At 49.5% G+C, this 26742-nt stretch overlaps 1 protein-coding gene across 2 annotated transcripts in view; it reads left to right on the forward strand.

Annotated features, from left to right (window-relative positions):
* Nucleotides 1-26742, forward strand: part of LOC146789746 (nuclear distribution protein nudE homolog 1-like) — a 302682-nt gene that overhangs the window by 125181 nt on the left and 150759 nt on the right. For both annotated transcript variants that reach the window (XM_085632077.1, XM_085632076.1), the window contains exons 5-7: nt 7326-7462; nt 8039-8218; nt 8430-8521. In XM_085632077.1, the coding sequence (XP_085488203.1) occupies nt 7326-7462; nt 8039-8218; nt 8430-8521 (409 nt within the window). The remainder of the gene's footprint in view (nt 1-7325; nt 7463-8038; nt 8219-8429; nt 8522-26742) is intronic.

Below are 26742 nucleotides of genomic sequence, written 5' to 3' on the forward strand. Positions count from 1 at the left end.
TGCAGGCATCGTTAGGAGCGTCGAGGTGAGTCCTTGGGTGTCGGATTCGGAGTCACAGTCGCCGGGGGAACGTCCTCGGGGTCTTTGTCCACTCCGGCACAGGCCAGGCTTGGCGGGTGCAGAGTGTGCAGGGTTCGCGGTTCCGGGCTGATGCCAGGGCTTGGAAACTTGCTTTGAGCAGTGCCACTGCTCATGGAAGTCCCAGATGCGCAGAGTCACAAGGTAGCCAGGCCTTCCGGGGTTTGTGACGTTGCTGGTCACAAGAAGTGCTGGAATTTAACAGGAGCTGGTTCGAGGGTCGACAGGCCGGTAGGGCTGGGTCCAAAGCAGTTGGTGTCTTCCTCTTCTTGGCAGCTGCACGGTGGGTCTTCCTCTTCTTGGCAGCTGCATGGTGGATCTTCTTTCTTCTTGCTCTTCTTTGCCTTTTCGGAATCTGGAGAAGGAAGGTTCAGGGTGCCTCTAAATACTAGATTTAGGGGCGTTACAGGTAGGTAAATGGCAGGGACCAATGGGTCCCTGCCCTGGGAGGGGGTACACCCCCTATCCTACCACTCTTGTGGGAGGGGGGCAGTAGCCTAGTCCTGATTGGGCAGGGCCTTCCATCTTCAAGATGGCGAGCGCCCGGAGATGTGCGTCATCTCGCCTCCCCCACCTGAGGGGTGGGGTTGGCAGGCTGGCACATCCCCTGTCCTTACTTGGGGTTTCCGGCCAGTCTTCCCACCAGAGTGGGGGTCAGAACCGGTGGAGGCCAGTTTGCTGGGTACAGCAAGTGGCCTGGAGAAGCTCACAGAGGCCTTTGGATCTTCTCCCTGCCCATCCTGGGGGAGGAGACCTAGCACCTCGCCCAGGATGTGCATTGTTGCAGGCCCAGGAGAGCGGGGGCTCTCCACCCAGGGGTCCAGCAACATGTCTGCTGTGCGGCAGTCTAGGCAGCCTCCCAGACCAGACGTGGATTGTAGGTTAGGTTTCAGGGGGCATCTCTAAGATGCCCTCTGTAGTGCTTTGTACATTAAATACCACACTGGCATCAGTGCGGGTTTAATGTGCTGAGAAGTTTGATACCAAACTTCTCAGTCTTCAGTGTTACCATTATGGTGCTGTGGAGTTCTTGTTTGACGGGCTCTCAGCACCATATACTCTTAAATGGCAGCACTGCACTTACAGTGCCCAGGAATGGACCTGGGTACTGTAGGGGCACAGGACTCATGCTCCTGTGCCCACACCAGTGGCATAGGGCACCCAGCTAGAGGGGTTGCTGATGTATGCCAGGGCATTGTAGGTTGTGGGCATGGCACACAGGGATGTGTGTCATGTTGACTCTTTGTTTTGCCTTGTACCCAGACACTCAGCCTGCGAGGGCAGTGTGGTTTTGTTAGGGTACAGGGCCTCTAAGGGTGGCACAATGAGTGCTGCAGCCCTTAGAGGCCTTCCCTGGTCACAAGGCCCTGGGAACCTAGGGTACCATTTACCAGGGGCTGACATGTGGCCAGGGTTTGCCAATTTGGGATTTTAGGTTTTAGGGAAGGAACATAGGTCCTGGGCACCTGATTGGCAGGAGTCCAGGGCACACTCAGTCAAAGTACATTCAGCAATTCAGCAAAAAGTGGGGGCATACCATGCAAGAAAGATGGCACTTTCTCACAGGGTCTCTCTGTGGAGAGGCTGCAGGAGACGTTTGGGAGTCCTCTAGGAGTCAATGCAGGGTGGGCTCAGACTATGGAGCTCTGGGGTACCTCGCTGGGAACGGTGGGCCACTCTGATTCGGGCCGTAGGCAATGGGTGCAGTGGTGGTTCCAGGCGTTGGGTTTCTTTGTCCTCAGCAGGCTCAGAGTCTGTCTTGGGGAGTTTCTTTTGAACAGAGCTGCTGTTCACAGGAGATCCGGTCTTTGTTGAAGGCAGTCAGTCCTCCCAGGGGTTCTGGAATTCGCTGGCTGCACGACAAGGCGACTTTTTTAACGCAGGGTCTCCGGAAGCTGCAGACAGGCCGATAGGGCTGAGGCCAAGTCAGTTATTCTCTGCAGTCTCCTTTTCTGGACGTCGTCTTTTGTCCTTCTTAGGTTGTGGGAATCTGTTTTCTTGGTTCAGAACTGCCACCTAAATACTGTATTTAGGGGGCGGTTTAGGGGTCTCGAGGTCAGTAGCCAATGGGCTACTGACCTTGGAGGTGACTACACCCTTTGGCTGCTCACCCCATGTGGGAGAGTGGGCACATTCTCTAATCCTGATTGGAGAGTGCTTGCCATCTGCAAGATGGCGGGCACTGAAGAGTGGGCTTCAGCTCTCCTCCCCCACCAGAGGGGTGGTGTTAGCAGAGGTGGGTACACCACCTGGGCTGTGCTAATTTTTCCTGCCTGTCTTCCGCCGAAAATGAGGGGAGACCAGAAGGGGGCCTGCTCCCAATAGCAGGAGAGGCTGGGGGTCGCATTAGAAAGGCGGCAAGGCTTTTGAAGCTCCCCTGCCACAGACTGCTCTTCCTGGCCTGGGGGAGGTATGACCACCTCCGCCCAGGAAAGGCTTTGTTTCTGGGCTCAGGTAGCGAAGACTCCCACCTCAGGGTTCCAGAAACATGTCTTGTGGTAGCAGGCTGGTGTGAACCAGTCAATGAACCCACCAGTGGCTGGTCGTTTTTCAGGGGGCATCTCTAAGATGCCCTCGGAGTGCATTTTTCATTAAATCCCACACTGGCATCAGTGTGGGTTTAATGTGATACAAACTTCCTGAGTTTTCAAAAGCCATTATGGTGCTGTCGAGTCCGTAATGACAAACTCCCAGCACCATATGCTCTTAATGGCATTACTACACTTCCGATGGCTAAAAATGGACTTAGACACTGTAGGGGTACAGGGCTCATGCACTTTTACCCTCACCACTGGTATAGTGCACCCAGCTAGAGGGGTGGCTGTCCTATGCCATGGCAGTGGGTTATAGGCATGGCACACAGGGATGTGTGTCATGTCGACTCTTCACTTTGTTCTGCACCAAAACACGCAGCCTGCAATGGGGGAGGGGGGGGGGGTTAGGTGTGCGTAGCTGCAGGGTCTCGAAGAGTGGCGCAATGATTTCTGCATCCCTTAGAGGCCTCCCCTGGCAACTGTGCCCTTGGTACCCATGGTACCTTTTACAAGAGTCTGACCTGTGGCCAGAGAGGTGCCAATTAGGGGTACAAGGTACAGTTTGGGAAAGAACACAAGGCCTGGGAACTTGATTGGCTGTTGATTGTATTTGCATGTTGCCGCCATATGCTTATTAGCTGCTTTTAATCGGGGAAAAGACTGTGGTGCTAAGCTTGCTTGTCTCAACGAGGCTCGTACTTGCATTCTTGCAAAGTTGGGGATCAGTTAATTGTTTACCTAATGTCTGCCCTGTACCGCCGCGGCTGATGTGCCAATTGAGCGGTGGGCCTGTCAGTTGCTCCCTGCCTCGCGCTATCAGCATTTCCGGGTTCTGTCCTTCATAAACCCATGCCATGCCATGGCGTGCGGGCGCGCAGCGGACCAAGTTGAGGTCAGCTTTTGATTGTATTTACATGTTGCTGCCATATGCTTTTTAGCTGCCTTTCATCGTGATTTTAATTTAGGGGGAAAGACTGTGGTGCTTAGTTTGCTTGTATTAATGGGGCACGTACTTGCATTCTTGCACAGTTGGGCATCAGTTCATTGTTTACCTAATGTCCGCCCTGTACCGCTGCGGTTGACGTGCCGATTGAGCGGTGAGCGTGTCAGTTGCCCCCTGCCTCGTGCTATCGGCATTTCCAGGTAATGTCCTTTTTGCTGTATAAGCTGTGGCTATAATTCCTGGCCATAGGTCACACCTTCTTGTCCCCAGCCTAGCCACAGGTCCACTATAAAACTTTTGAGCCTAAATTGCCGCTCTTTAGTCGAACACTTTTTGGAGGTCTATGATCTTCTTCAGAATGAATTTCCTGATGTCCTCTTTTTAACTGAGGCTTGGTTAACCGAGGACACAGTGGCGGAACCTGGTTTGGCTCTTCCCCAGGGATTCAGTATTCTGACGCTTAACAAAGGTTCTAGGGGGTGGTAAGTATAGCGGTGGTTTTAAAGTCCGGTTACATGTGTACTCTGGTAAAGGAGCCTGTGGTCGGGTGCGGACGCTTTCGGAGTTCGTTCCATGCCAGCTACACTATGTATGGGTTCTCATTGAAGTTGTAAGCCCCCCAGCTATGAGAGCTGCCAACTTCAATGTTATTATTGGTGACTTCTGCACCTTGACAGTTCTCAGGACATGGAAGTCACCAACTTCCTAGCCAATCACGCAGCGTGCCAACTGAGCCAACGGGTCCAGGGCTCTAGGCACTCCGCAGGCCATTTACTAGACCCGTTTTTTTCCAACTTGTCTTACCTCACCGTCCACACCCCCTTACCGGTGTGCTGGTCGGATCATTTCCTAATTTTCATGACACTGGCAGAGGCCGAGCTCGTCAAGAGGGTTCCTGAAAAGTTTTCTCTCGGGCACCCCTGGCACAAACTTAACATTCCTCAATTCCATGATCTCCTCTCTACCACCACGTTTAAGATGCCACTCGACCCAGAGAAGGCTGACAGAGCATTTTTGCGCTGGATCTCCCACTCTTTGGATTCCCTGGTCCCTGCAAGGAGGTCCAAATGTCGAAGTACCAAATCAAGCACATGGCACAATGATAGGTTTGCCTCCCTGCGTAAAGGTTGTAAAAAGTTGGAACGTGCATGGAGAAGAGATTATGACCCTATTTTAAAGGGATGTTACCAGGTGGCCATTAAGAAATATCATAGGGCAGCATACTTTTCAGACGTGATCAGAAATAGCAGCAACCCCTCTAAAAGTATCTTTTCTATAGTGAAAGACCTTAAAACCTTGGCAGATGTTACAACCCCCTCAGTATAATCTGATGCGCAATGTGAGACCCTTGCCTCCTTCTTAGTGAAGAAGGTGGAAACAATATATAGATCCTTCCCTCAACGCACAGCTTATCTGGGGCGTGTCTAGACCCTCATGCAGGCATACTCTGGCTGCCTTTCCGCCAATTTCTCAGGAGGAGCTTGCTGTGCTCTGCCGTAAGATTAAATCGGGCTCTCCTGTTGTCCCCCTTAAGCCGGACCAATTTTTGAAATCTCTATCCGTGTTTCCTTAGTCTTTGAGCCATATGATTAATCTGTCCCTGTCTGCATCTGTTGTCCCTGGATCTTGGAAGCAAGCCAGGGTGGTCCCTTTGTTAAAGCCCAACCTTGACACTGCAAAATCGGAGCACTTTCGACACATCTCTCTCCTGCCCTGGGTCTCCAAGATTTTGGAGGCCTATATTAACTCCATACTGACAGGTTATCTGGAGGAGAACAACTTATTGGACCCCTCTCAGAATGGTTTTCGGCCGGGTCACAGTTCGGAGTCAGCCCTCCTAGCTGTGACCGAGCATTTGAGGGGGCTCTAGACGAGAGTCTCACATCGGCTCTGATTTTGTTAGTTCTCAGTACCGCGTTTAACACCGTCTCCCACCAGATCCTGTTGCAGAGGTGGGAGGAGGTGGGCATCGTGGACTCTGCCCTGGAGTGGTTTGTCTCCTTTCTAGCGGACAACACCTTCCAGGTTGCAGTCCCCCCTTTTGCTTCCAAGATCCATACCATCAAATATGGGGTACTGCAGGGCTCAGCTTTGAGCCCAACACTGTTCAATTTATATGTTGAACCGTTGGCAGTAGTGGCAAAAAGCAGAGGGCTCACAGCAGTGTCATATGCGGGCGACGCACAGTTGGTAGTGGCACTCTCGGAGGACTCCGGGCAGGACGCATGCAAGTTTCAGAGAGCTCTGGAGATCATCTCTGAGTGGATTACTGTTAACTGTCTCCAGCTTAATGCCAACAAGTCTGAGGTACTGCTGGTCGGGAGAGACACCGAGCTGTGGAGCGAGCGCTGGTGGCCTGCCAAGTTGGGCTGTGCACCCGTCCCTAAACAGGTGGTAAAAAATCTGGGTGTGTGGGTAGACTCCGCCCTTGCCTTTCAGACGCAAACAAAGAAAGTAGCAGGAACATGCTTTGGCATTTTACAGGGGCTCAAACCGGTGCTAGGGTTTTTTGACCAGTCTATTAGGCAGGTTATTGTCCAGGCTTCCATTCTGTCTAGACTGGAATATGCCAATTCGCTCTATTTGAGAGCCAACAATGTGCAAAATTGCAAGACTGCAAAGGGTCCAAAATGCTGCGGCTAGAACCTTATTGGGTCTGCCCAGGACATGCCCTACCTCTAGTGCTATTCGTCTGCTACATTGGCTGCCTGTGGCTAAACGCATAGGATCCTCTGCATGTCTTTCAACATTTTCAATCTCTCCTCTCAAGACATCTTGGCCAATCTGCTTACATTCTGCATCCCCTCCCGCCAACTCCGGTCTATGGGCCAGCATCTGGCGGTTCTTCCGCGGGTGAGGAGGGTTTGTGCTGGTGGACGTTCATTCTGTGTATTGGCAGCCAAACTTTGGAATGTGCTCCCCATCGCCATTCGCAGCATGAAAAACTACTTCGCATTCCGGAAGGCGATCAAAACTCACCTCTTTCCTCCACTGTAGGCTGCTTCTGTTGTCTATAGTTCTGCAGTTTTCTGCTATCAGTGCTGGGACGCCCCTTTGCCGGGGCAGCTGTGCGCTATATAAAACGGCATAACATAACATTATCTCGTGTTCGCTATCTAACAGGCACAATAAACTGTACCTTCAGATGGTCTCGTTTGAAAATAGATGTGCTGCGGCATTATCTTTAAGCTTTCACACGCTGGGCCTTGCTTACACTATGTATGGATGGAGATGATTACCTCTTGTGTTCAGATAAAGTACATTGTTGGAGCAATATAATATAATGCCTGAAAAATCACACATGAAAATAAAACTGTTAACCTGCTTGTACCCCTTACATACGCTCCACTATGAATGTGTGGAAGCACAAACACACTACAATAGATATATTTGAATATTGATATGCATACGTTGTTTTGTACCACTGTATTAAGTGAGGAGTTTTCAAGTTGGCCATTGTTGAGCATGAGTAGCTCATCCTGTGCTTGTTTTCCCTTTGTGTTTTTAATTCCACATTCACAATTAGAATAACCAAACCCAAGCATCCAAATGCAGAGTTAAAAACCATGACTGAATAAGCGAAGCATAGTCGGTAGGCTGGCTCTTGAGAGCAGTGGAAATTGATTATTTTGCAGTGGCGTGTTTACATTGGTAGTACCTTAGGCCAGATATTATCCATGTGTAAATAATGAAATTCCGTTGTCCTAAGAATCTGATAGCAGCATCTTGAAGGTAGCAAAATTAATTTATGGTGCGTTTTGTTAATGCAGAGCAACAATAATGTCGTTGGAAGATTTTGAGCAGCGCTTAAACCAAGCAATAGAAAGGAATGCCTTCCTGGAGAGTGAGTTGGACGAGAAGGAAAACCTCCTGGAGTCTGTGCAACGCCTGAAAGACGAAGCCAGGGGTGAGGAAATACAATGCATAACTTGAATTGAGAAACAGTTTTTATATCCGTTTGAGTACGAAAATAGATGACAATTCCGATGCTTGTTTGTTTCATTCAGCTCAAACCTAACCACAGAAAAACAGCGATTAAAGCAATGGTGGATTTGTAGTGGGGATTGTAGAAGAATGGGAGAGAGGGTAGGTGAGAGCTTGGCACAGCGTCAATGGTGGAGATATTTTGAATTCAGGCTTACTGCCAGGGTCGGGAAGTGAAGTTAGTGGCAGAGCATCAGATGCGATATTAGATTGGTCGGAGTCGCTACATGTCAGAGGTGGGCTAGCATACGGGTGGTTACCCTGAAATACTGCACAGCTTTGTGTAGAAGCTGTAGGTCATTTGTTTCATCCTTCCTATCTCAATACGTGTATGTTTTAGTTGGATAAGGGGCACATTTTACTCCAGCATGTGGATAGTCTGATAGCTTAAGTTTTATATAAACCACGGTTTTACATTTCTTAATTTTAATGTTACTTTGAATGTTTTATCAGAATTTGGCTGAACAATAGCTTACTGACCCCTCTCTTTCTGTTTTAGATTTGAAACAAGAACTTGCAGTGCAGCACAAACAGGAAAAACCAAAGACATGTGTTGGGGGCTCATCAGAGGTGGAAAAAACGGACACAGCAATTCAAGCAAGTGTGTCTGTGCCTTCAACACCTTTGATGCATAGGGGCTATGGTGCTAGTTTAGGCACCCCACTCTCTTGTAAGAGAAGTAAGTAAAGCTGCGGCTTAGAAGGGTTTGCAAAGTGCTGTTGCCTCATATATCAAAGCTTTAGGCTGACCCTAGTATTCACATTAAACATTTCAGTGATTATTTGATACCCTTTGAATCTGTGCAGGCGATTAGTTACTTGAAACGATAGATGGAAAAATTGTGGATCCTAATGTCTGAGTTTTAATTTGTCCTTTTTAATTTTTCCCAGGTTTTGAAGACAGCTTTTCGGGCACACCTCTCACACCAGCTGGACGAATATCTGCCCTGAATATTGTTGGAGATCTTCTAAGAAAAGTGGGGGTAAGTTGTGTACTGAAAGCATTAATGCTGTTACGGGTTTGACTTTGCTTCTGACCATGAGTACGGATAGTATGTCCTGGGTAATGACACATTCGTTTTAGAAGGGGTAGTTTCAAAGCAAATATGCTTCAAGTTTTCAAGTCACTTTTGCTTTGACAACACAGGTCTGAACCAAGTCCACTTGATGACAAAAAAAAGCCTTCATACTTCGAGACAATATACGCTTCTGGAAGGCAGTTAATGCACCTTTTTTAGCCCCTAAAAATTTACCATCAATAGAGCTAACTATTGGCGAGGACCGATGGGTGGACCATTTTTCAACTATGTATTATGCTAAAGACCAGATGGTATCACTGGCTGTGTCCAGACAACCCCCGGTGTTAGAATTATCCAATCTCTACCCAATAGATGTCCACTTGACATTGGACGAAGTTATCTGTGCTATAAATGCAAGTGCGGGTGGTAAAGCTCCTGGTCCGGACGGAGTCCCTGTGGACCTATATAAGTCAAATGTACCCCTTGGGCCCACTATTAACCCTAGTATTGACAGCATGTTGTCATCATGGTTTCATTCCTTCTTGGTCCGAATCGATCCTAGTCCCAATTTTTAAGAAGGGAGACCGCAACAATCCTATGTTACTGACCAATTTCTATATTAGACTCATTTGTTAAATTGGCTGGTCGTGTTTTATTGAATAGATTGCAGATATGGGCCAAAGATGCTGGCGTGATTACTGAATCAGAATATGGCTTCCGACAGGGCTTGGGTACGATCGTACAGGGACTAAATTTAATCATCAACCTAGGCAAATATACACGGGCCAAGCACAGGAAGCTATATTTGGCCTTCGTAGATTTTAGTTCCACGTTCGTCTGCGTCAGACATGATAAACTCTGTGGAGTATCTTAGAGGAAATGGGTGTGGAAATTCCACTCAACTTCATGAGGCCGCTATATAGAGGCGCCTGTGCCAGGGTCCGTTATGGAAATATGGGAGAGTGTACTCTTAAGTTTCCTATGAGGAAAGGGGTAACACAAGGATGTGTTCTTGCCCTCTTCCTTTTTAGGTCTCGCCTAGAGCGCAGCGCGAAGGCGCTGCTCTAGGAGAGGGCCTCTAGTAATCACTCCAGACATGCAGAAAGATTTCAGAAAGCTTGTGCATGTGGTTGTCACATCAATTGGCCTTTAAAGCTTGTGCATGTGGTTGTCACATCAATTGGCCTTTGCGTGTGGCTTTCAAGAAATGAAAGCACACAATTGGCCAAAGGCGGGAGCATGTCCCGGTCTCTGGAGCGAGCAGGCTGGCAGATGCATTCCTCCTTGGTCACGTGCTTTTGCTTCGCTTTTGCTTATCTGCTAAAGCGATTTATTGCCCGCCTTGCCTAAACTAGTGTCCTGTTACTAATTGATTTCCAACTTGGCTGCTTGTTTGGATTATACGTCTAATCCATTGCGCCCCGGTCGTGGTTGTTACTCCCACTACTTCCTGGTTCCAAAAAAGGACAAGGGCTTGCGTCCTATCTTAGACCCCTGGAACGTTAATCGCTTCCTCCGGAAGGAGTAGTTCAAGATGCTCACGCTTGCTCAGGTCTTGTCTCCCCTAGACCCGCAAGACTGGCTGGTAGCGTTGGACATGCAGAATGCTTATTTTCATATCCCCATCCTGCCGGCCCACCGGCGTTGCCTGCGGTTCACGGTAGGCCACGAGCACTTTCCGTTCACCGGGCTCCCTTTCGGCCTTACCAGTGCCCCTCTGGTGTTCACGAAGGTGATGGTCGCAGCTCACCTGCGCAGATCAGGGATTTCAGTCTTCCCCTATCTCGACGACTGGCTGTTGAAGGCGGGCTCGCCCCAGGCAGTCGTCTCCCACCTCCAGACTACGGCCGACCTCCTGCAATCGCTGGGGTTTTCCATCAACGTGCCGAAGTCGGCTCTGATTCCCTCTCAGCAGCTTCTCTTCATCGGAGTGGTTCTGGATACGGCGCAATTTCGGGTTTATGCTCCTGAACAGCGAGTCTGGGATATACAGGCTATGATATTGATCTTTCAGCCCTGGTCCTGGGTTTTGGTCAGGAAGACCCTGAGACTGCATGGCCTCCTGCATCCTGCTGATCAATCATGCCAGGTGGCATATGCGGGCTCTGCAGTGGGACCTGAAGTTCCAATGGACGCAGCATCAGTGAAACCTGTCCGACTACGTCAAGATCTCGGAGGGCACTGCACTGGACTTGCAGTGGTGGCTCACGGACCAGCGTTGGGTCAGCGGCAGATCACTCTCCCTTCCCCAACCGGAGCACACAGTGGTGACGGATGCGTCCCTCCTGGGATGGGGCGGCCACATAGGAGAGGCGGAGATCAGAGACCTCTGGTCTCTGGCAGAGTCCAAGCTCCATATTAACCTTTTGGAGCTCAGGGCGATCCTACTTGCACTGAAAGCATTCCTTCCCTCTGTCAAGTGGAGAGTAGTGCAGGTGTTCACGGACAACACCACCGCCATGTGGTACTGCAACAAGCAAGGTGGGGTGGGGCCGTGGACCCTATGTCAGGAGGCTCTGCGTCTCTGGACATGGCTGGAACGTCAAGGAATTTCCTTGGTGGTTCAACACTTGGCAGGTTCTCTGAACGCCAGGGTGGACAAACTCAGCTGCAGGTGCATGTTGGGTCACGAATGGCATCTTCACTCGGACGTGGCACAAGGTCTCTTTCAGCAGTGGGGAGAACCTTGGTTAGATCTATTCGCCACCGAAGCGAACGCGCAATGTCAGCAGTTCTGTGCGTTGGAGTTTCCTAGATGGCACTCGCTCGGAGATGCTTTTTGTCGCAAGTGGAGTTGTGGTCTGTTGTACGCCTTTCCGCCTATACCACTTCTACCCAGAGTCCTGAAGATCAGGCGCGACCGGGCCCAAGTCATTCTTGTGGCACTGGACTGGGCTCGAAGAGTTTGGTATCCCGAGCTACTCAGTATGAGTGTGGATCCCCCAATCCGACAGCCTCTTCGGGAGGATCTCCTGTTGCAGCACCAGGGGACGGTCCTCCACCCGAACCTGTCAGTATGAGCGTGGATCCCCCAATCCGACTGCCTCTTCGGGAGGATCTCCTGTTGCAGCACCAGGGGACGGTCCTCCACCCAAACCTGTCCAGCCTCCACCTCCTTGCGTGGAGATTAAGCGACGACAGTTGATTCCATTCGACTTGCCTCCTGAAGTCTGTAATGTGATTCTGGCAGCCAGGCATCCCTCAACTAAAACTGTATACGCCTGTCGGTGGAACAAGTTTGTGGCATGGTGCACAGCGAAAGCTGTAGATCCCCTTTCTGCCCATCTTTCTGAGGTCCTATTCCTTCTCTCTTTGGCCCTATTGTTCCTTTTCTCTTTGGCCCAGCAGGGCTCTACTCTGGGCACTATCAAGGGCTACCTTTCTGCTCTCTCAGCCTTTCTCAGGCTGCCTGATCAGCCCTCTTTTCAAGTCCCCTGTTGTCAATAGATTTCTCAAAGGCATTACTCACCTTTTCCCTCCTATTCCTTTTGTGATGCCTCAGTGGGACTTGAACCTGGTTCTCACATACTTAATGTGCGCTCCCTTTGAGCTTTTCCATAACTGTCTTTTGCGGTTATTAACTTTAAAAACTGTCTTCCTGGTGGCCATCACCTCCGCTAGGCGTGAGTGCGCGCTCCAGGGTCTTTCATGTAAACCTCCTTTCCTGGCGATTCATCCGGACAAGGTTGTGCTTCAACCACGTCCCTCCTTTCTGCCGAAAGTAGTCGCTGCCTTTCATCATGGGCAAACTGTCACTCTGCCCACTTTCTTTCCGCTCCTGCTTCCTTCAAGAGAGGAAGAGAGGCTCCACTGTCTGGACCCAAAATGTGCGCTTTCATTCTATCTCAAGCGCACACAGCAGTTCCGGGTGGATGACCAGCTCTTTGTTGGCTACGTGGGTGCCAAGAAAGGTTGGGCTGTGCACAAGCGGACTATCTCCCGATGAGTTGTTTTGTGCCCATTCTACCGGGACGACAGCAGCTACTACAGCATTAGGACGCGGTGTCCCCCTGCAAGATATCTGTCAGGCAGCTACGTGGGCCTCGCTGCATACTTTAACTAAGCACTATTGCCTTGACAGTCAGGTCAGGAGAGACTGCTTCTTTGGCTGGTAGGTTCTCCGTGATTTTCTGGTGTAATTTCATTTCGCAGACCCTCCTTCGGGGTTTATTGCTTGGGTATGCATTCTAAGGTAAGGAATCTATCTCTAATGAGTCTCTTTCAGATGCACAAGTAAGTTACTTGTGTAATGATATATCTGTAAGAGACATTAGTTAGTGATAGATTCCTTACCGCCCCACCCATCCTCCCCATTCTGCGAACTGTTCTCTAGGGTTCAGGTCATCCCTTTCAGAGCCCTAGTTCTATTGTACCAGTAGTCTGTCTCTGGCATGGCTCTGCGTTCCTGGCGTGAAAATGTTGTGTACAGAACTAACATCAGCGTGCGTGGGCGCGTCAAAGAAGCCTCCGACGACATCATCTCGGGGACTAAGACACCAGTGACGTACGCGGAGCCGCACGACAACGCCTACCGACGCGCAAGGGTACTGCTGACGAAAAACTTTCCGGATCCAGTCTGATGCTTGGGGATATTCTATTGTAAGGAATCTATCACTAACTAATGTCTTACAGATATATCATTACACAAGTAAGTAACTTGTTCGATAGGATCATGTTGACCAGTTTTCGTCTGGGGAGCTTACACAGACTAACAAGCTTTCCAGTCATGAATGACTGGTCTAGAATTCTGGGCTTATTCCCATGTGATGAAATGTCCTTACAATCTACAAATCACATTCTTTTATTTTGTAAATTCTACACTGTCCCAAGAAAAAGATGGATTGTACTCATTCTAAAGGCATTAGGCTTGAGGCAATACCGCCCAGCATTTTTAACCTTACAACTTTTTACAGTATGAATGGTTTACTAGCCCTTTAGCTGGGTACTTGAATTGTGTGATTAGATATAGGAAAACAATGTGGAATATGAACCTGGCTTTTTAATGTATGGTATTCATAATATTTTTTAATTTTATATTATGCTGATCTGTTCTTAATATGCGATACGTGCTTTTATGATTTACATTTTTAAATCGAATAAAGCTTGTTTTGAATTAACAAAAAAAGCACTACCCGAAAACTACAAGTCAGGCGGCATCCATCTTTGTGTTAGCACATAACCAATTCTGCATGACATATATATATATATATATATATATATATATATGTTCGAGGCATATGAGCTGCAGGTCACACACTTAGGATAAGATCGCCATCTGGTGTTGGGCTTGGATGATTGCAGGTTGTTGTTGTCTTCGGAAGAAGCCTTTTGGTCACGAGATAGGTGACTCCTCCCCTGGACAACAGTGCGCATGGGCATCCACTCCATCCTCAGATTGTTTTTTTCCGCCATTGGGTTCGGATGAACTTTTCCACTCTGGCTGAAAACTTCTGAAAATCCAGCTTTCAAAACCAAAAACCTTTGCAACTGGACGTCGAAATCCAATCGGACCGGTTCCGGATACGGCTCATGGAAAGGACACCTTTTAAAAAATGCCCCCAATGTGGAGCAAAGTTCCCCCACAGTGACCACCACGAGGTCTGCAACCTGTGCCTCTCGCCGGAACATAACTAATCCAGCTATCCAGCCTGCGCCGCATTCCGCTCCAAGAAAACCATCCGGGACCGAAGAGCTCGACGCCATATCATGGCCAGACCAGCTCCAGAACCAGAGGACATCTTTGCCCAGGATGTCCCGGAAGACGATTCCGAAGACCTCCAAATCGTATCCGAAGCGGACGATTCTGATGACCTCATCACTCCTTGGCAACGAGTGAGTACCAGTTCCCCTACCCCCCCAAAAAAGGCACCGGTCAAGACTCCGCCAGCTGGCCCCAGTCGCGACCGAAATTCGTCTTAAGAAGCCCCGCCCTCTGGCTCGGCTCCAAAGAAATATAAGCCTACAGGTGGCTAGGGCTCGAGCAAACCACATGTTATTGTGCCCACAGTACCTTCGGCACCGAAGACTCAACACCTCTCGGCACCCAAACAGGCTCCGAAACCATCGAGGCCGAAATCTCCACCGGCACCGACACGTTCTTCGGCACCAAAATCCCCACCGGCACCGAAACCATCATCGGTACCGAAAAAAGTCCAAAAAGACTACCGATCATCCAAAACATAGATCGGAACCGAAAAAGTCGGCACCAAAGCCACTTTCGGACAATGAAGAACTTTTTCGCCCTGATCCCACGCAAAAAAGGATTTATATCAATCCAAAAACCGGACACGTCACCGCTGTGCCATACAAGAAAAGGAAGCTGGACACAACACCTCCTCCAGCTCCCATAAAGAAGGACTTCGCCACCTCACCCATTCGTCCTTCCTCTCCTATATCACCTCTCATCCCACCCCCCCTGCCCCCATCTCCTTCTCCTCTACCATCTCCTTCTTATACACCACCTCCACAGGATGATGATGATGACTTAGGGGGAGGGGGTGATCCGGATGACCTCAATGATCCTAATGATCCTTTCACACTCCCGGATACAGCACCCTTAGATGACTGGGCTTACCCTTTACCTGATATTCCTGATCCCACTACATACCCCTCCAAACCCTCCCCTCCAGATGACCACCTAGGGTTTGGGCAGCTGATAAACAAGGCGGCACTTTTCCATGGCGTCACCATGCACTCCGATACACCCGAAGAAGACTTTCTTCTAGACACGAATAGTCCCAAAAATCAGTTCAGATCTTGCCCATGATTAAGGGAGTCATAAAACACGCCACAGAGGTTTATAAAGACCCTGTCAGAGCTAGGGTTTTGCAGCGTGTATCTTTCTGGATTCACTATGCAGTGCATTATTCCGCGATCTGGTGGTTGGGTCCGGATTCGTTGTTTTTGTTTTTTTTTTTCGTAGCCCAGGTGGGCGTCGACGTCCCACCATTTGGTGCACCTCTCGTGACGTCGTCGTGCTTCCTGCAGAAGTCCCACCTTTGGGGCGCCATCTTCAGATTCTTTTTTCCGCAGTTGGGTCTGGATCGTCATCGAGAAGCTCCAGAGTTTTAGACGAAGGAAGAAGGAAAATACACGAGTTTCATCGAAGGAGAACTTTTAGAAAACTACAGAGAGAAAGGTATTACAGCCGGGACGACGAAGAAGGAGGGGATCCTCGAAATTCTTCGACGCCCATAGGAAAATGCGCACTCAGAGGCTGGACAAGACACCATTTAAGTTCTGCCCTAACTGCCACCACAAGTACGCGCAGAAGGACCAACATCCGGTCTGCAACCTTTGCCTGCCGATCGACCACGAGAGCAAGGACTGCAACGCCTGTTCCGCTTTCGCGCCGATGACTCTCCGGGTGAGAGAACGACAGAGGAGAGCCAACTTCAGCATGGAAGGCAAGGGTAAGGCCCCGTCACTGTACGATCTGGGCCTCTCCACCGACGATGAAGACAACATCGCCGAGGGACCTGATGTCTTCACGGTCGCAGAGACCGATAAGAAAACGATTGACGAGGCAAGAGACACGTCGAGTACAAAACCACCAAAAGGGCCCCGAAAATCAGAAGGTGACTCTCGAAAAAATTAGTCAAAGTCCTCGAAGGGAACACCGGCGCCGAAAATTTCGACGTCCGCCAGTAGTTCAAAGGACAGAAGGCCGAGCGAATCCTTCGAGAAGGACTCCCAGGTGCCGAAGACCGCCGAGAGACAGAGTTCCTCGAAACAGACCCACGAGGTGGGACGTTCGGTGACAAAAGACAAGGCCACGTCGACGCAAGCTCCGTCGAAGAGACCTGCGGTCGACGCCGAGCACATCTCCGACATGGAAAAGAAAAAGAGAAGGCTCAAGGCGGAGATGGAGAGCATCCTTCAGAGGAAGGGGGAGTTCGACGAAAGAATGAAAACATTTAAAATCCCAACGGCCCCTTCGACGGATGTCGTAGAGATCGAGGAGCAGGGAGATTTCGATGCCGAAGAGCAGTCGAGAGGTCCTGAAGAGGAGGAAGAAGGCCCCTACTATGAGGGAGAAGATGATGAAGAGGATCAGCAGTCGTTCTACGGCTTGGCGCGGTCGACGACTCAGGAGCTGGAATGGCAGGACATCGACACCGAAAATCCCGAAGAGCCCGTGGACTCGTATCCTTCGAGGCCTTCGCCGCCAGACGACATCGGGGCTTACAACATGGTCGTCAAGAGTGCTGCAGCAGCCTTTGGTGTGAAATTGGACGAGGAGAAGCCGAAAGCAGACTTCCTACTCGAAACTCTGCTCCCCATCCAGACGAGGAGCCAGTTCCTCCCCATGCTCCAAAGCGTGATGAACCAAGGGAAGGAGGCGTTTAAGGACCCAGGAACATGCCGGTCCATCACACCCAGAACGGAAAAGAAGTACAAGCACTCCTCGCAGGATCCTCCTTACATCAAGGAATCGGTCACTGCCGACTCCATCATTGCTTCCACGGCCAGGAAAAGAGCCAATGTGCCGGCGACCTCGGGACCACCTCCTGATAAGGAGAGCAGAAGGATGGACCTCACTGGAAGGAAGGTAGAAAGAAACGCCGCAATGCACTGGCGCATGGCAAACTCAAACGTGCTACTGAACAGACACCAGAGTCAAGCATCTCCCAGAAGAGTACCGTCAAAGGGCTTCCCATCTAGTGGAGGAAAGGAAGAATATCGCCAACTCATGCATTAAGACTGCATTGGACGGGGCGGAAACTTCGAGCAGACTGATGGCCATAGGGATCACTGAAAGGAGACAGGCTTGTCTCAGAATTTCTGGATTCAAGCAGGAAGTCCAGAACAACATACTGCGGTACAAAAGGGGGTGGTGATGGACGGAGCATCAGAACCAATCAAACACTCACACCCAGTCAACAGATCTGGGTTTGATCCATCACCGTTCTTTAGCCCACTCTGCCACCCCAGTTCAGACATGGCCATATGCAAATCAGTCTGACCCTGTGCCTCATGGGAACAGTCCAGCCCGAACTGCCAAGCCATGCCTTCCCTGGACCGGAAACAAGCTTCCTAGGACCGGTTTCTGGCATTTCAGCCGTCTTCAGCCAGGCTTGCTTGAATCCAGTGGCAAAGTGAGCAAGGGACCCACGTCTGAGCATACCCTGCCAACTTATGGCGAACAAAGCGGTACAAAAGGGGGTGGTGATGGACGGAGCATCAGAACCAATCAAACACTCACACTCAGTCAACAGATCTGGGTTTGATCCATCACCGTTCTTTAGCCCACTCTGCCGCCCCAGTTCAGACATGGCCATATGATACCACCAAACTCAACTGTGACCATCACCACGGACGCATCACAAATAGGATGGGGAGCACACATGAATAGCTCAGGGTGAGGGGTCTGTGGACTCCGGCAGATGCGGTCAGACACATCAATTACCTGGAATTGAAGACTGTCCTGCTAGCCCTGAAGGCCTTCCAGAAGCAGCTATACAACCAGAAAGTGTTCATACAGACGGACAATACTACTACCATGTTCTATATCAACAAACGGGGAGGGACACAATCGTTTCCCCTTTCCACTCTGGCACAGGAGATTTGGAGGTGGGCCATCCCACTCAAGGTAGACCTGCTGGCCACACACCTACCAGGGAAGGACAATGTGGAGGCAGACTGGCTCAGCAGACAGACATCGGCATCCCACGAGTGGGAGCTCAATGGACAGGAAACGCAGAGGCTATTCCAAAGGTGGGGAACACCGACAATAGACCTGTTTGCAACACGCCTGTGAGGAAGTGGCTCTGTATATACTGTTCCTTAATAGGTACAGGGTGTACAGAGTCCACAGACCCCAAGGGTTTAACAGAGGTTAAAGTTAGATATAACCTTACTCTCCAAAGTGGTAGCCTGGTCGAGCAGTAAGGCAGTATCAGAGGACAGTGTAAAGCATTTGGTGTACACACCCAGTCAGCAAATAGTTCCACACACTCAATAACTGAACTCTAGGCCAATGGTTTATATATAAAAAATATATGCTTGTTTTATTTTAGAACCAACACTTGGAATTAAAATATACTTTCTCGACAGGAGATGTTTCATAAAAATACTTTTGTATATGCAATAGACTTTTTAGTAAACAGTTACAAGTAGTTGCAGTAGGCAACTCTATTCCTAAACACAATACATTGAGCTCAATGATAAATTCAAGTTATATGTAACAGATTACTTTTTAGATTACTTTTGTAATTCCAGGACTGGATCCTAGATTCAGTCCTGGGTCAGTTCTCAGAATCAGTTGATGAAAGTCGACTTTGGTACTGTAATGATTTTTAACTAATATCTATTTTCAAAGTTGACACTTAGAAAATATTTCAGAGCAATCAATCAATGATTCCCTATGGAAGAAAATTCAGGTTATAGGTACAGTATGTTCTCGTTACTTTTGTAATCCAGTACTGGGTGCCTAGACTCAGTACTGGGACCTCTATCCAAAACAGGTAAGTAATTACGCTTTCAGATATTATACGATTTTTGAAGAACATTTTTAAAGATTGCTGAAATCAACACTTAGAAGAAATTTCACAGAAGAACAGTCAATGGTTTCCTATGGAAGAAAAATGAGTTAAAGGTAAGTATAGTTGTGGGTACTTTTCAGAGTCAGTGCTGGGCACCAAGATCCAGCACTGGGAGCTCACCTAAGAGCAGGTGAGTAAATTCGTGTTTGTCACTTGGCGAATATTTGAAGATTTGAAAGGTCCACACTTAGAAGAAATTTCAGGAAAAAGCCAGTCAATGTTACCCTATGAGGAAAATAGAGTTTGCGGTTTAAGGGTAAGTACTCGACTGGCAGAGTTATGGTTCTGGGCACAGACTCGGGGGTCTCCCAGGGTCAGGTAGGTACAGTTGGTTCACCCTCAGCGACTCTAGGGCGGCCGGGTGCAGAGAGAGTTAGGCCCAATGTTATCCTATAAGGGATAGGGGGCCCTTGTTTGGTGGCTGCTGTCTGGCAAGCCACGCGGCTGTGGGAGCTGGGCTCCTGGTCACTTACTCAGGGCAAGTGGGGAAGCAGGAAAGTGTAGAGTTTTCACTGCCAGGGCCACTCGGGCGGCTGGGTGCAGAGGGCTTTTGAGCCTTCGGGCGCTCAATGGATTTCAATGGGAAATTTCAGGTTTGGAAAAAGACTGCAGGCTCGGGGACGAGGACTCTTCAGGTGCCACCACCGCTTCGAGAGGTAAGTTGGGTAGTTGGAGGATAGGTAGGTACCCCGGGATTGGACACAGAGGGCCGTGGGGCGCCGGGTGCAGGGGTGCCTTTTGGTGTCAGAAAATCTTACCCTCTGTTGATCGCGGTTGGGGTGGCACACTGTTCTGAGGCTGCAGGCTTCTTCAGGATTGTCGATGGGGGTCCTTGGGTGCTGGACTCGGGGGTCACAGTCGCCGTGGGGTCGTCCTCGTGGGTTTAGTTCACTCCGGCACCGGCCAGGCTTGGTTGGTACAGAGTGGGCTGGGATCGCGGTTCCGGGCTGCTGCCAGGGGTGAATGGTAGGTTCTGAGTAGAGCCTCTACTCATGGGAGTCCCAGGGGATCAGAGTTAAAAGGTAGCCAGGTCCTCCAGGGTTTCTGAGGTTACTGGCCACAAGAGATGCCGGGTTTGGAGCAGGAGCAGGTTCGAGGTCGACAGGCCGGTAGGGCTGGGGCCAAAGCAGTTGGTGTCTCCCTCTCCTTTGCAGCTTCAGGGCAGGTCTTCTTTTCTTCTCGCTCTTCTTGTAGTTTCGGAATCTGGGGAAGGAAGGTTCAGTGTGCCCCTAAATACTAGATTTAGGGGCGTTACAGGTAGGTGAAGGGCAGGGACCAATGGGTCCCCGTCCTGGGGAGGGTACACCTCCTATCCTGCCTCTCTCCTGTGGGAAGGGGGCAGTAGCCTAGTCCTGATAGGGTAGGGCTCCCCATCTTCAAGATGGCGAGAGCCCGGAGATGTGCTTCACCTCGCCTCCCGAGGGGTGGGGTTGGCAGGCTGGCACATCCCCTGTCCTTATTTGGGGTTTCCGGCCAAAGCTTCCCGCCAGAGTGGGGGTTGCAGGGGCCTGGGGAAGCTCACATGTCTTTGAAGCTTCCCCCTGCCCATCCTGGAGGAGGAGATTTAGCACCTCGCCCAGGATGTGCATTGTTGCAGGACCAGGAGAGCAGGGACTCTCCTACCCAGGGGTCCAGCAACATGTCTGCTGGGTGGCAGCCTAGGCAGCCTCAGAGCAGACGTGGATTGGTAGGTTAGGTTTCAGGGGGCACCTCTAAGATGCCCTCTGGGGTGCTGAGTACATTAAATCCCATACTGGCATCAGTGTGGGTTTAATGTGCTGAGAAGTTTGATACCAAACTTCCCAGTCTTTAGTGTTGCCATTATGGTGCTGTGGAGCTCGTGTTTGACGAGCTCTCAGCACCATGTACTCTTAAATGGCAGCACTGCACTTACAGGGCTCAGGAATTGACCTGGGCACTGTAGGGGCACAGGGCTCCTGCGCCCACACCAGGGGCATAAGGCACCCAGCCAGAGGGGTGACTGACATATGCCTTGGCAGTGTGGGTGTTGGGCATGGCACACAGAGATGTGTGCCATGTTGACTCTTCATTTTGTCCTACACTCAGCCTGCAAAGGCAGTGTGTGTGTGTAAGGGTACAGGGCCTCTAAGGGTGGCACAAGGTGTGCTGCAGCTCTTGGAGGTCTCCCTTGGTCACAAAGCCCTGGGTACGTAGGGTACCATTTACTAGGGCCTGACATGTGGCCAGGGTTTGCCAATTGTGGTTTGTTTTGTTTTAGGGAAGGAACATAGGCCCTGGGCACCTGATTGGCAGGAGTCCAGGGCACACTCAAAGTACATTCAGCAGTTCAGCAAAAAGTGGGGGCATACCATGCAAGAAAGATGGCACTTTCTCACAACGCCTGAATGCAAAATGCCAAAACTTCGCATCCAGACAACCAGAACAGCAATTCCAAGGGAATGCCCTATGGATAAGTTGGTCAAAGACATTTGCCTACGCTTTTCCACCGATACCGCTGTTACACAGGGTGCTCGACAAGTGCAGGACCAGCAACATGACACTGATCCTAGTGGCACCACAGTGGGCAAGACAGACATGGTTCTCTCAAATAGTGGAAATGGCACAAGGCACTCCTCACAAATTCACAAGAAGAAAGGACCTGCTCTCCATGCAGAAAGGAGAGGTCCTGCATCCAGAGCCAGAGAGCCTCAGCCTGGCGGCATGGCTCCTGAAGACTTAGAGTTTGCGCACCTGAACCTACCTCCAAGCACTATGCGAGTGCTGCGGGAGGCAAGGAGACCTACAACACGCAAATGCTATGGGGAGAAATGGAAAAGGTTCACAATATGGTGCAGCAGAAATAAACTACAGAATAAAATGACAAGAGAGTCAACGGTGCTTAAATACCTCACACACCTACTAAAAAGTAATCTATGCTCATCCTCCCTAAGGGTACACCTAGCGGCAATCGTAGCTTACACACGAGGGAAGAGGGGAGGAAGTCTCTTTACGTCACAGGTAGTAAAGAGGTTCCTGGAAGGGGCGAAAAGAATTGCGCCACTAAAGAGGATGCCGCCGCCGGCATAGAACCTCAACGTGGTCCTAACCGAACTTGTGAAGGCGCCGTTTGAGCCCATCCACAAGGCCGCGCTGCAAATGCTGACAATGAAAACAGCCTTCCTGGTAGCGATAACCTCGCTGCGCAGAGTGAGCGAGCTGCAAGCAAAGACACTGCAAGATCCCTACATCCAGATACACAAGGATAGGGTGGTTCTTAGAACGGACCCACACTTCATGCCTAAGGTGGTGTCGGCATGCCATATGAACCAGACAATTCAGATACTGAGTTTCTTTCAAAACCCCACAACAAGCGCAGAAAGGGCACTGCACACTCTAGACGCTAGAAGGGCAGTGATGCACTACATTGAGAGGACCAAAGAGCACAGGAAGACCAAGCAGTTCTTTGTCTCCATTGCAACTAGTTTCCTGGGTAGACCGGTGACAAAAGCCACCATTGCACGATGGATCGCACTGACAATACAACTCTGCCACAAACAGGCAGGGCAGGAGCTATCGGATGGGCCACGAGCCCACTCCACAAGGAAGAAGGGAGCAACTATTGCCTTTCTGGCAAATACGCCCATTCAAGACATATGCCTGGCGGCAACATGGGCTTCAGTGCACACGTTCACTAAGCACTATTGCGTGGACATACAGATGAACAAGGAAGCACAAGTAGGACAGAAGGTGCTTCAACATATATTCAACGGCCAACACTCATCTACCACCCAGCCGCCACAAAGATAACAAACCGCTACAAAGTCTATGCACAGCATAGTGAATCCAGAAAGATTCACGCTGCAAAACGAATAGTTTCTTACCTGTCGGTGTAGTTTTGCAGCTTGAAGATCTTTCTGGATTCACTAGCGAACCCACCCACCTCCGCCAGGAAGATGAGGCTGGAGAAAGAGGTGGAAGGACAAGGAAGAACAGAATAATTGAAATTCTAAAGGAAATTTGAAAAGGGAAATTAGTAGAACGCCTAGGGTTAAAAAAAAAAAACTGAGAGGAAAAAAGAACCCGAAGATGGCGCCCCAAAGGTGGGACTTCCACAGGAAGCACGGCGACGTCACGAGAGGTGCACCAAATGGTGGGACGTCGACGCCCACCTGGGCTACGAAAAAAAAAAAATGAGACTACGAATCCGGACCCAACCACCAGATCGCGGAATAATGCACAGCATAGTGAATCCAGAAAGATCTTCAAGCTGCAATACTACACTGACAGGTAAGAAACTATTCGTTCTTAACCCCCGAATTGAAAAAACAAATATAGACCTGCCCCACAAGATCCCGCGTACATTAAAGCACAGCTCCTTCTAGACTCTTTAGTAGTTTCAAACGCAAGAAAGCGGGCTAACTCCCAAACAACAGGAGACACACCACCCCCAGATAAAGACTCCAAGCTATTAGAGGCATCGGGCAAAAGAGTTGCAGCACAAGCTGCTAACCATTGGCGTATTGCCAACACACAAGCCCTATTAGCCCGATATGATGGGGCTCATTATGATCAGTTAGAAGATCTTTTACAACACCTGCCAGATCAGTACAAATCCCAGGTCAATTACCTCATCCAAGAGGGAAAACTCATATCTTAACGCATCAATCAAATGCGCACTAGACGCCGCGGACACTGCTTCTAGGGCGGTCAACACAAGCATACTACTTGGACGCCATGCATGGCTACGTATTTCAGGCTTTAAGCCGGAAGTACAAACAACAATACTTGGTCAACCATTCAACCAAAAGCAACTATTTGGGCCCGCAGTAGATACTGCACTAGAGAAAATGAAAAAAGATAACGAGACTGCTAAATCAATGGGAGCATTACAGTCTCCACAACCACGAGGCTCCTTTTGACGCTCCTTCTATAGGGGAGCCTCCAAAAATGTTGGAACAGACACCTCTTCCACTTTCAAAACCTCCGCACAAACATCCCCTAACAGAGGATATTTTAGAGGAGGATATAGGGGAAACAACACCAAGGGCCGAGGTCGGGGCAATACCAACACCCGTACCTCTCCAGCCACTAAACAGTGACTTGCCTCCACTCCCCCCAGACCATTCCACTCCGGTCGGGGGAAGGCTCCAACAGTTCCTACCTGTCTGGAATTCCATTACAACAGACAAGTGGGTAAGACAAATTATCCAGTTTGGTTACTGCCTCGGACTCACAAACACCCCCCGCACATACCACCCAAACACCGTCCAATGTCACCACACCATCTTACACTCCTCAAACAAGAAATTCGGTCCTTGCTTCAAAAACACGCAATAGAACCATTTCCACTCCAACATCAGGGTACAGGAGTATATTCTCTATACTTCCTCATTCCCAAAAAGGACGAGACCTTAAGACCCATACTCGACCTCAGACTACTAAATCAGTACATACACTCAGATCACTTCCATATGATCACTCTCCAACAAGTCCTCCCACTACTTCAACAAGACGACTTCCTTTCCACATTGGACCTCAAGGATGCATACTTTCACATCCCCATGCATTCTGCTCACAGGAAGTACCTAAGATTTGTGGTAGACGGACAGCACTATCAGTTTACGGTCCTCCCATTCGGAGTAACAACTGCACCCAGGGTATTCACCAAATGCTTAGCAGTAGTGGCAGCGCATCTCAGGAGACAACAAATCCATGTCTTCCCGTATCTCGACGATTGGCTCATAAAAGCCAATACTTTCGACAAATGCGTTCTCCACACTCACCGCACTATTCAAACCTTACACAACTTGGGATTTACTATCAACTATCCCAAATCTCAACTGTAACCCTCCCACATACATCAATATCTGGGAGCCACCATAAATACTTCCAAGGCCATAGCTTATCCCAGCACAGCCAGGATAGCCAACATACAAAACCTCATCTGAAAATTTCAAACTCAACACTCTTCCAGCAAGAGTGTTTATGCAACTGTTAGGCATGATGGCGTCATGCATCTCCATTGTGCCTCACACACGACTTCAAATGTGTCCCTTGCAAGAATGTCTAGCACAACAGTGGAACCAGGCTCACGTACAACTTACCGATCTGGTGTTGGTGGACAGTCGCTCACTTCGCTCACTGAAATGGTGGAACACCATCAACCTGTCCAAAGGGCGACCGTTCTTAGAGCCTCTTCCACAAGTAGTGCTGACAACCAACGCATCTCTCACAGGGTGGGGAGCCCATCTCCTTCAACACACCACTCAGGGCAGATGGACCACTCAACAAAAACTGCTCCATATCAATCACCTCGAACTTCTAGCGGTGTTCCTAGCACTGAAATCCTTTCAGGTACAACTAAGGAACAAAACTGTCCTCATCCGCACAGACAACATGACGACCATGTATTGCATACCCAAACAGGGGGGGGGACACATTCTCTCCAACTGGCCCAACTCGCACAGAACATCTGGAGATGGGCAATTCCCCAAAACATCTACCTGCTAGCGGAACACCTTCCAGGGGTTCACAACCAGGTTGCCGATCTCCTGAGTCGACAGACACAGCAAATCCACGAATGGGAATTACACCCCAAAGTCCTACTCCCATTCTTCCAAAAATGGGGCCAACCAGACATAGACCTGTTCGCCACACACGAAAACGCAAAATGCCCAACCTTCGCCGCCAGGTTTCCACACCCACAGTCGAAGGGCAATGCAATATGGATGAACTGGTCAGGCAGATTTGCGTACGCTTTTCCGCCTCTCCCACTCATTCCATTTGTGGTACGCAAGCTCAAACAACAGTCTCTAAAACTGATTCTAGTAGCTCCCACTTGGGCACGTCAACCCTGGTTCACAACACTTCTGGAACTATCGCTAGTTCCACATCAAAAAGTGCGCCTTTCTCCGGCCTTATTAACCCAGAACCATGGAGAAATCAGACACCCAGATCCACAGCAACTGAACTTGGCAATCTGGCTCCTGAAGTCTTAGAGTTCGGTTACCTCAATCTCCCACCAGACTGTATGAATATCATAAAAGAAGCTAGAAGACCTACTACTAGGGCATGTTATGCTGCAAAATGGAAAAGATTTGCCATTTACTGCACTAACAATGATATACGCCCACTGGATGCTTCCATCCAAAACATTATTTGCTATTTACTACATTTGCAAAGATGCAATTTAGCGTATTCCTCCATACGTCTACACCTAGCAGCGTTAGCAGCATACTTACAAAATCGACAACACTTGTCACTATTTAAGGTACCAGCTATCAAAGCCTTCATGGAAGGTATCAAAAGAATTATTCCTCCAAGATTACCACCTTCCCCAGTGTGGAATCTAAATATTGTTCTAACAAGGCTCATGGGCCCTCCATTTGAACCTATGCATAAATGCGAACTGCAATTCCTTACATGGAAAGTGGCTTTCCTTATCGCAATCACATCCCTGCGAAGGGTAAGTGAGATACAGGCCTTAACTATTGAAGAACCATTTCTACAACTACATCGTAACAAAGTGGTTCTTAGGACAAACCCAAAATTCCTACCAAAAGTCATTTCCCCTTTCTATCTTAACCAATCAGTCGATCTGCCAGTCTTCTTCCCTAATCCAGACTCAGTAGCCGAGAGAGCCCTTCATACCTTAGATGTAAAAAGAGCCTTGCTTTATTA

The sequence above is a fragment of the Triturus cristatus genome, chromosome 10 (assembly GCF_964204655.1).
Source record: "Triturus cristatus chromosome 10, aTriCri1.1, whole genome shotgun sequence".
In the NCBI taxonomy this organism is placed as follows: domain Eukaryota; kingdom Metazoa; phylum Chordata; class Amphibia; order Caudata; family Salamandridae; genus Triturus; species Triturus cristatus.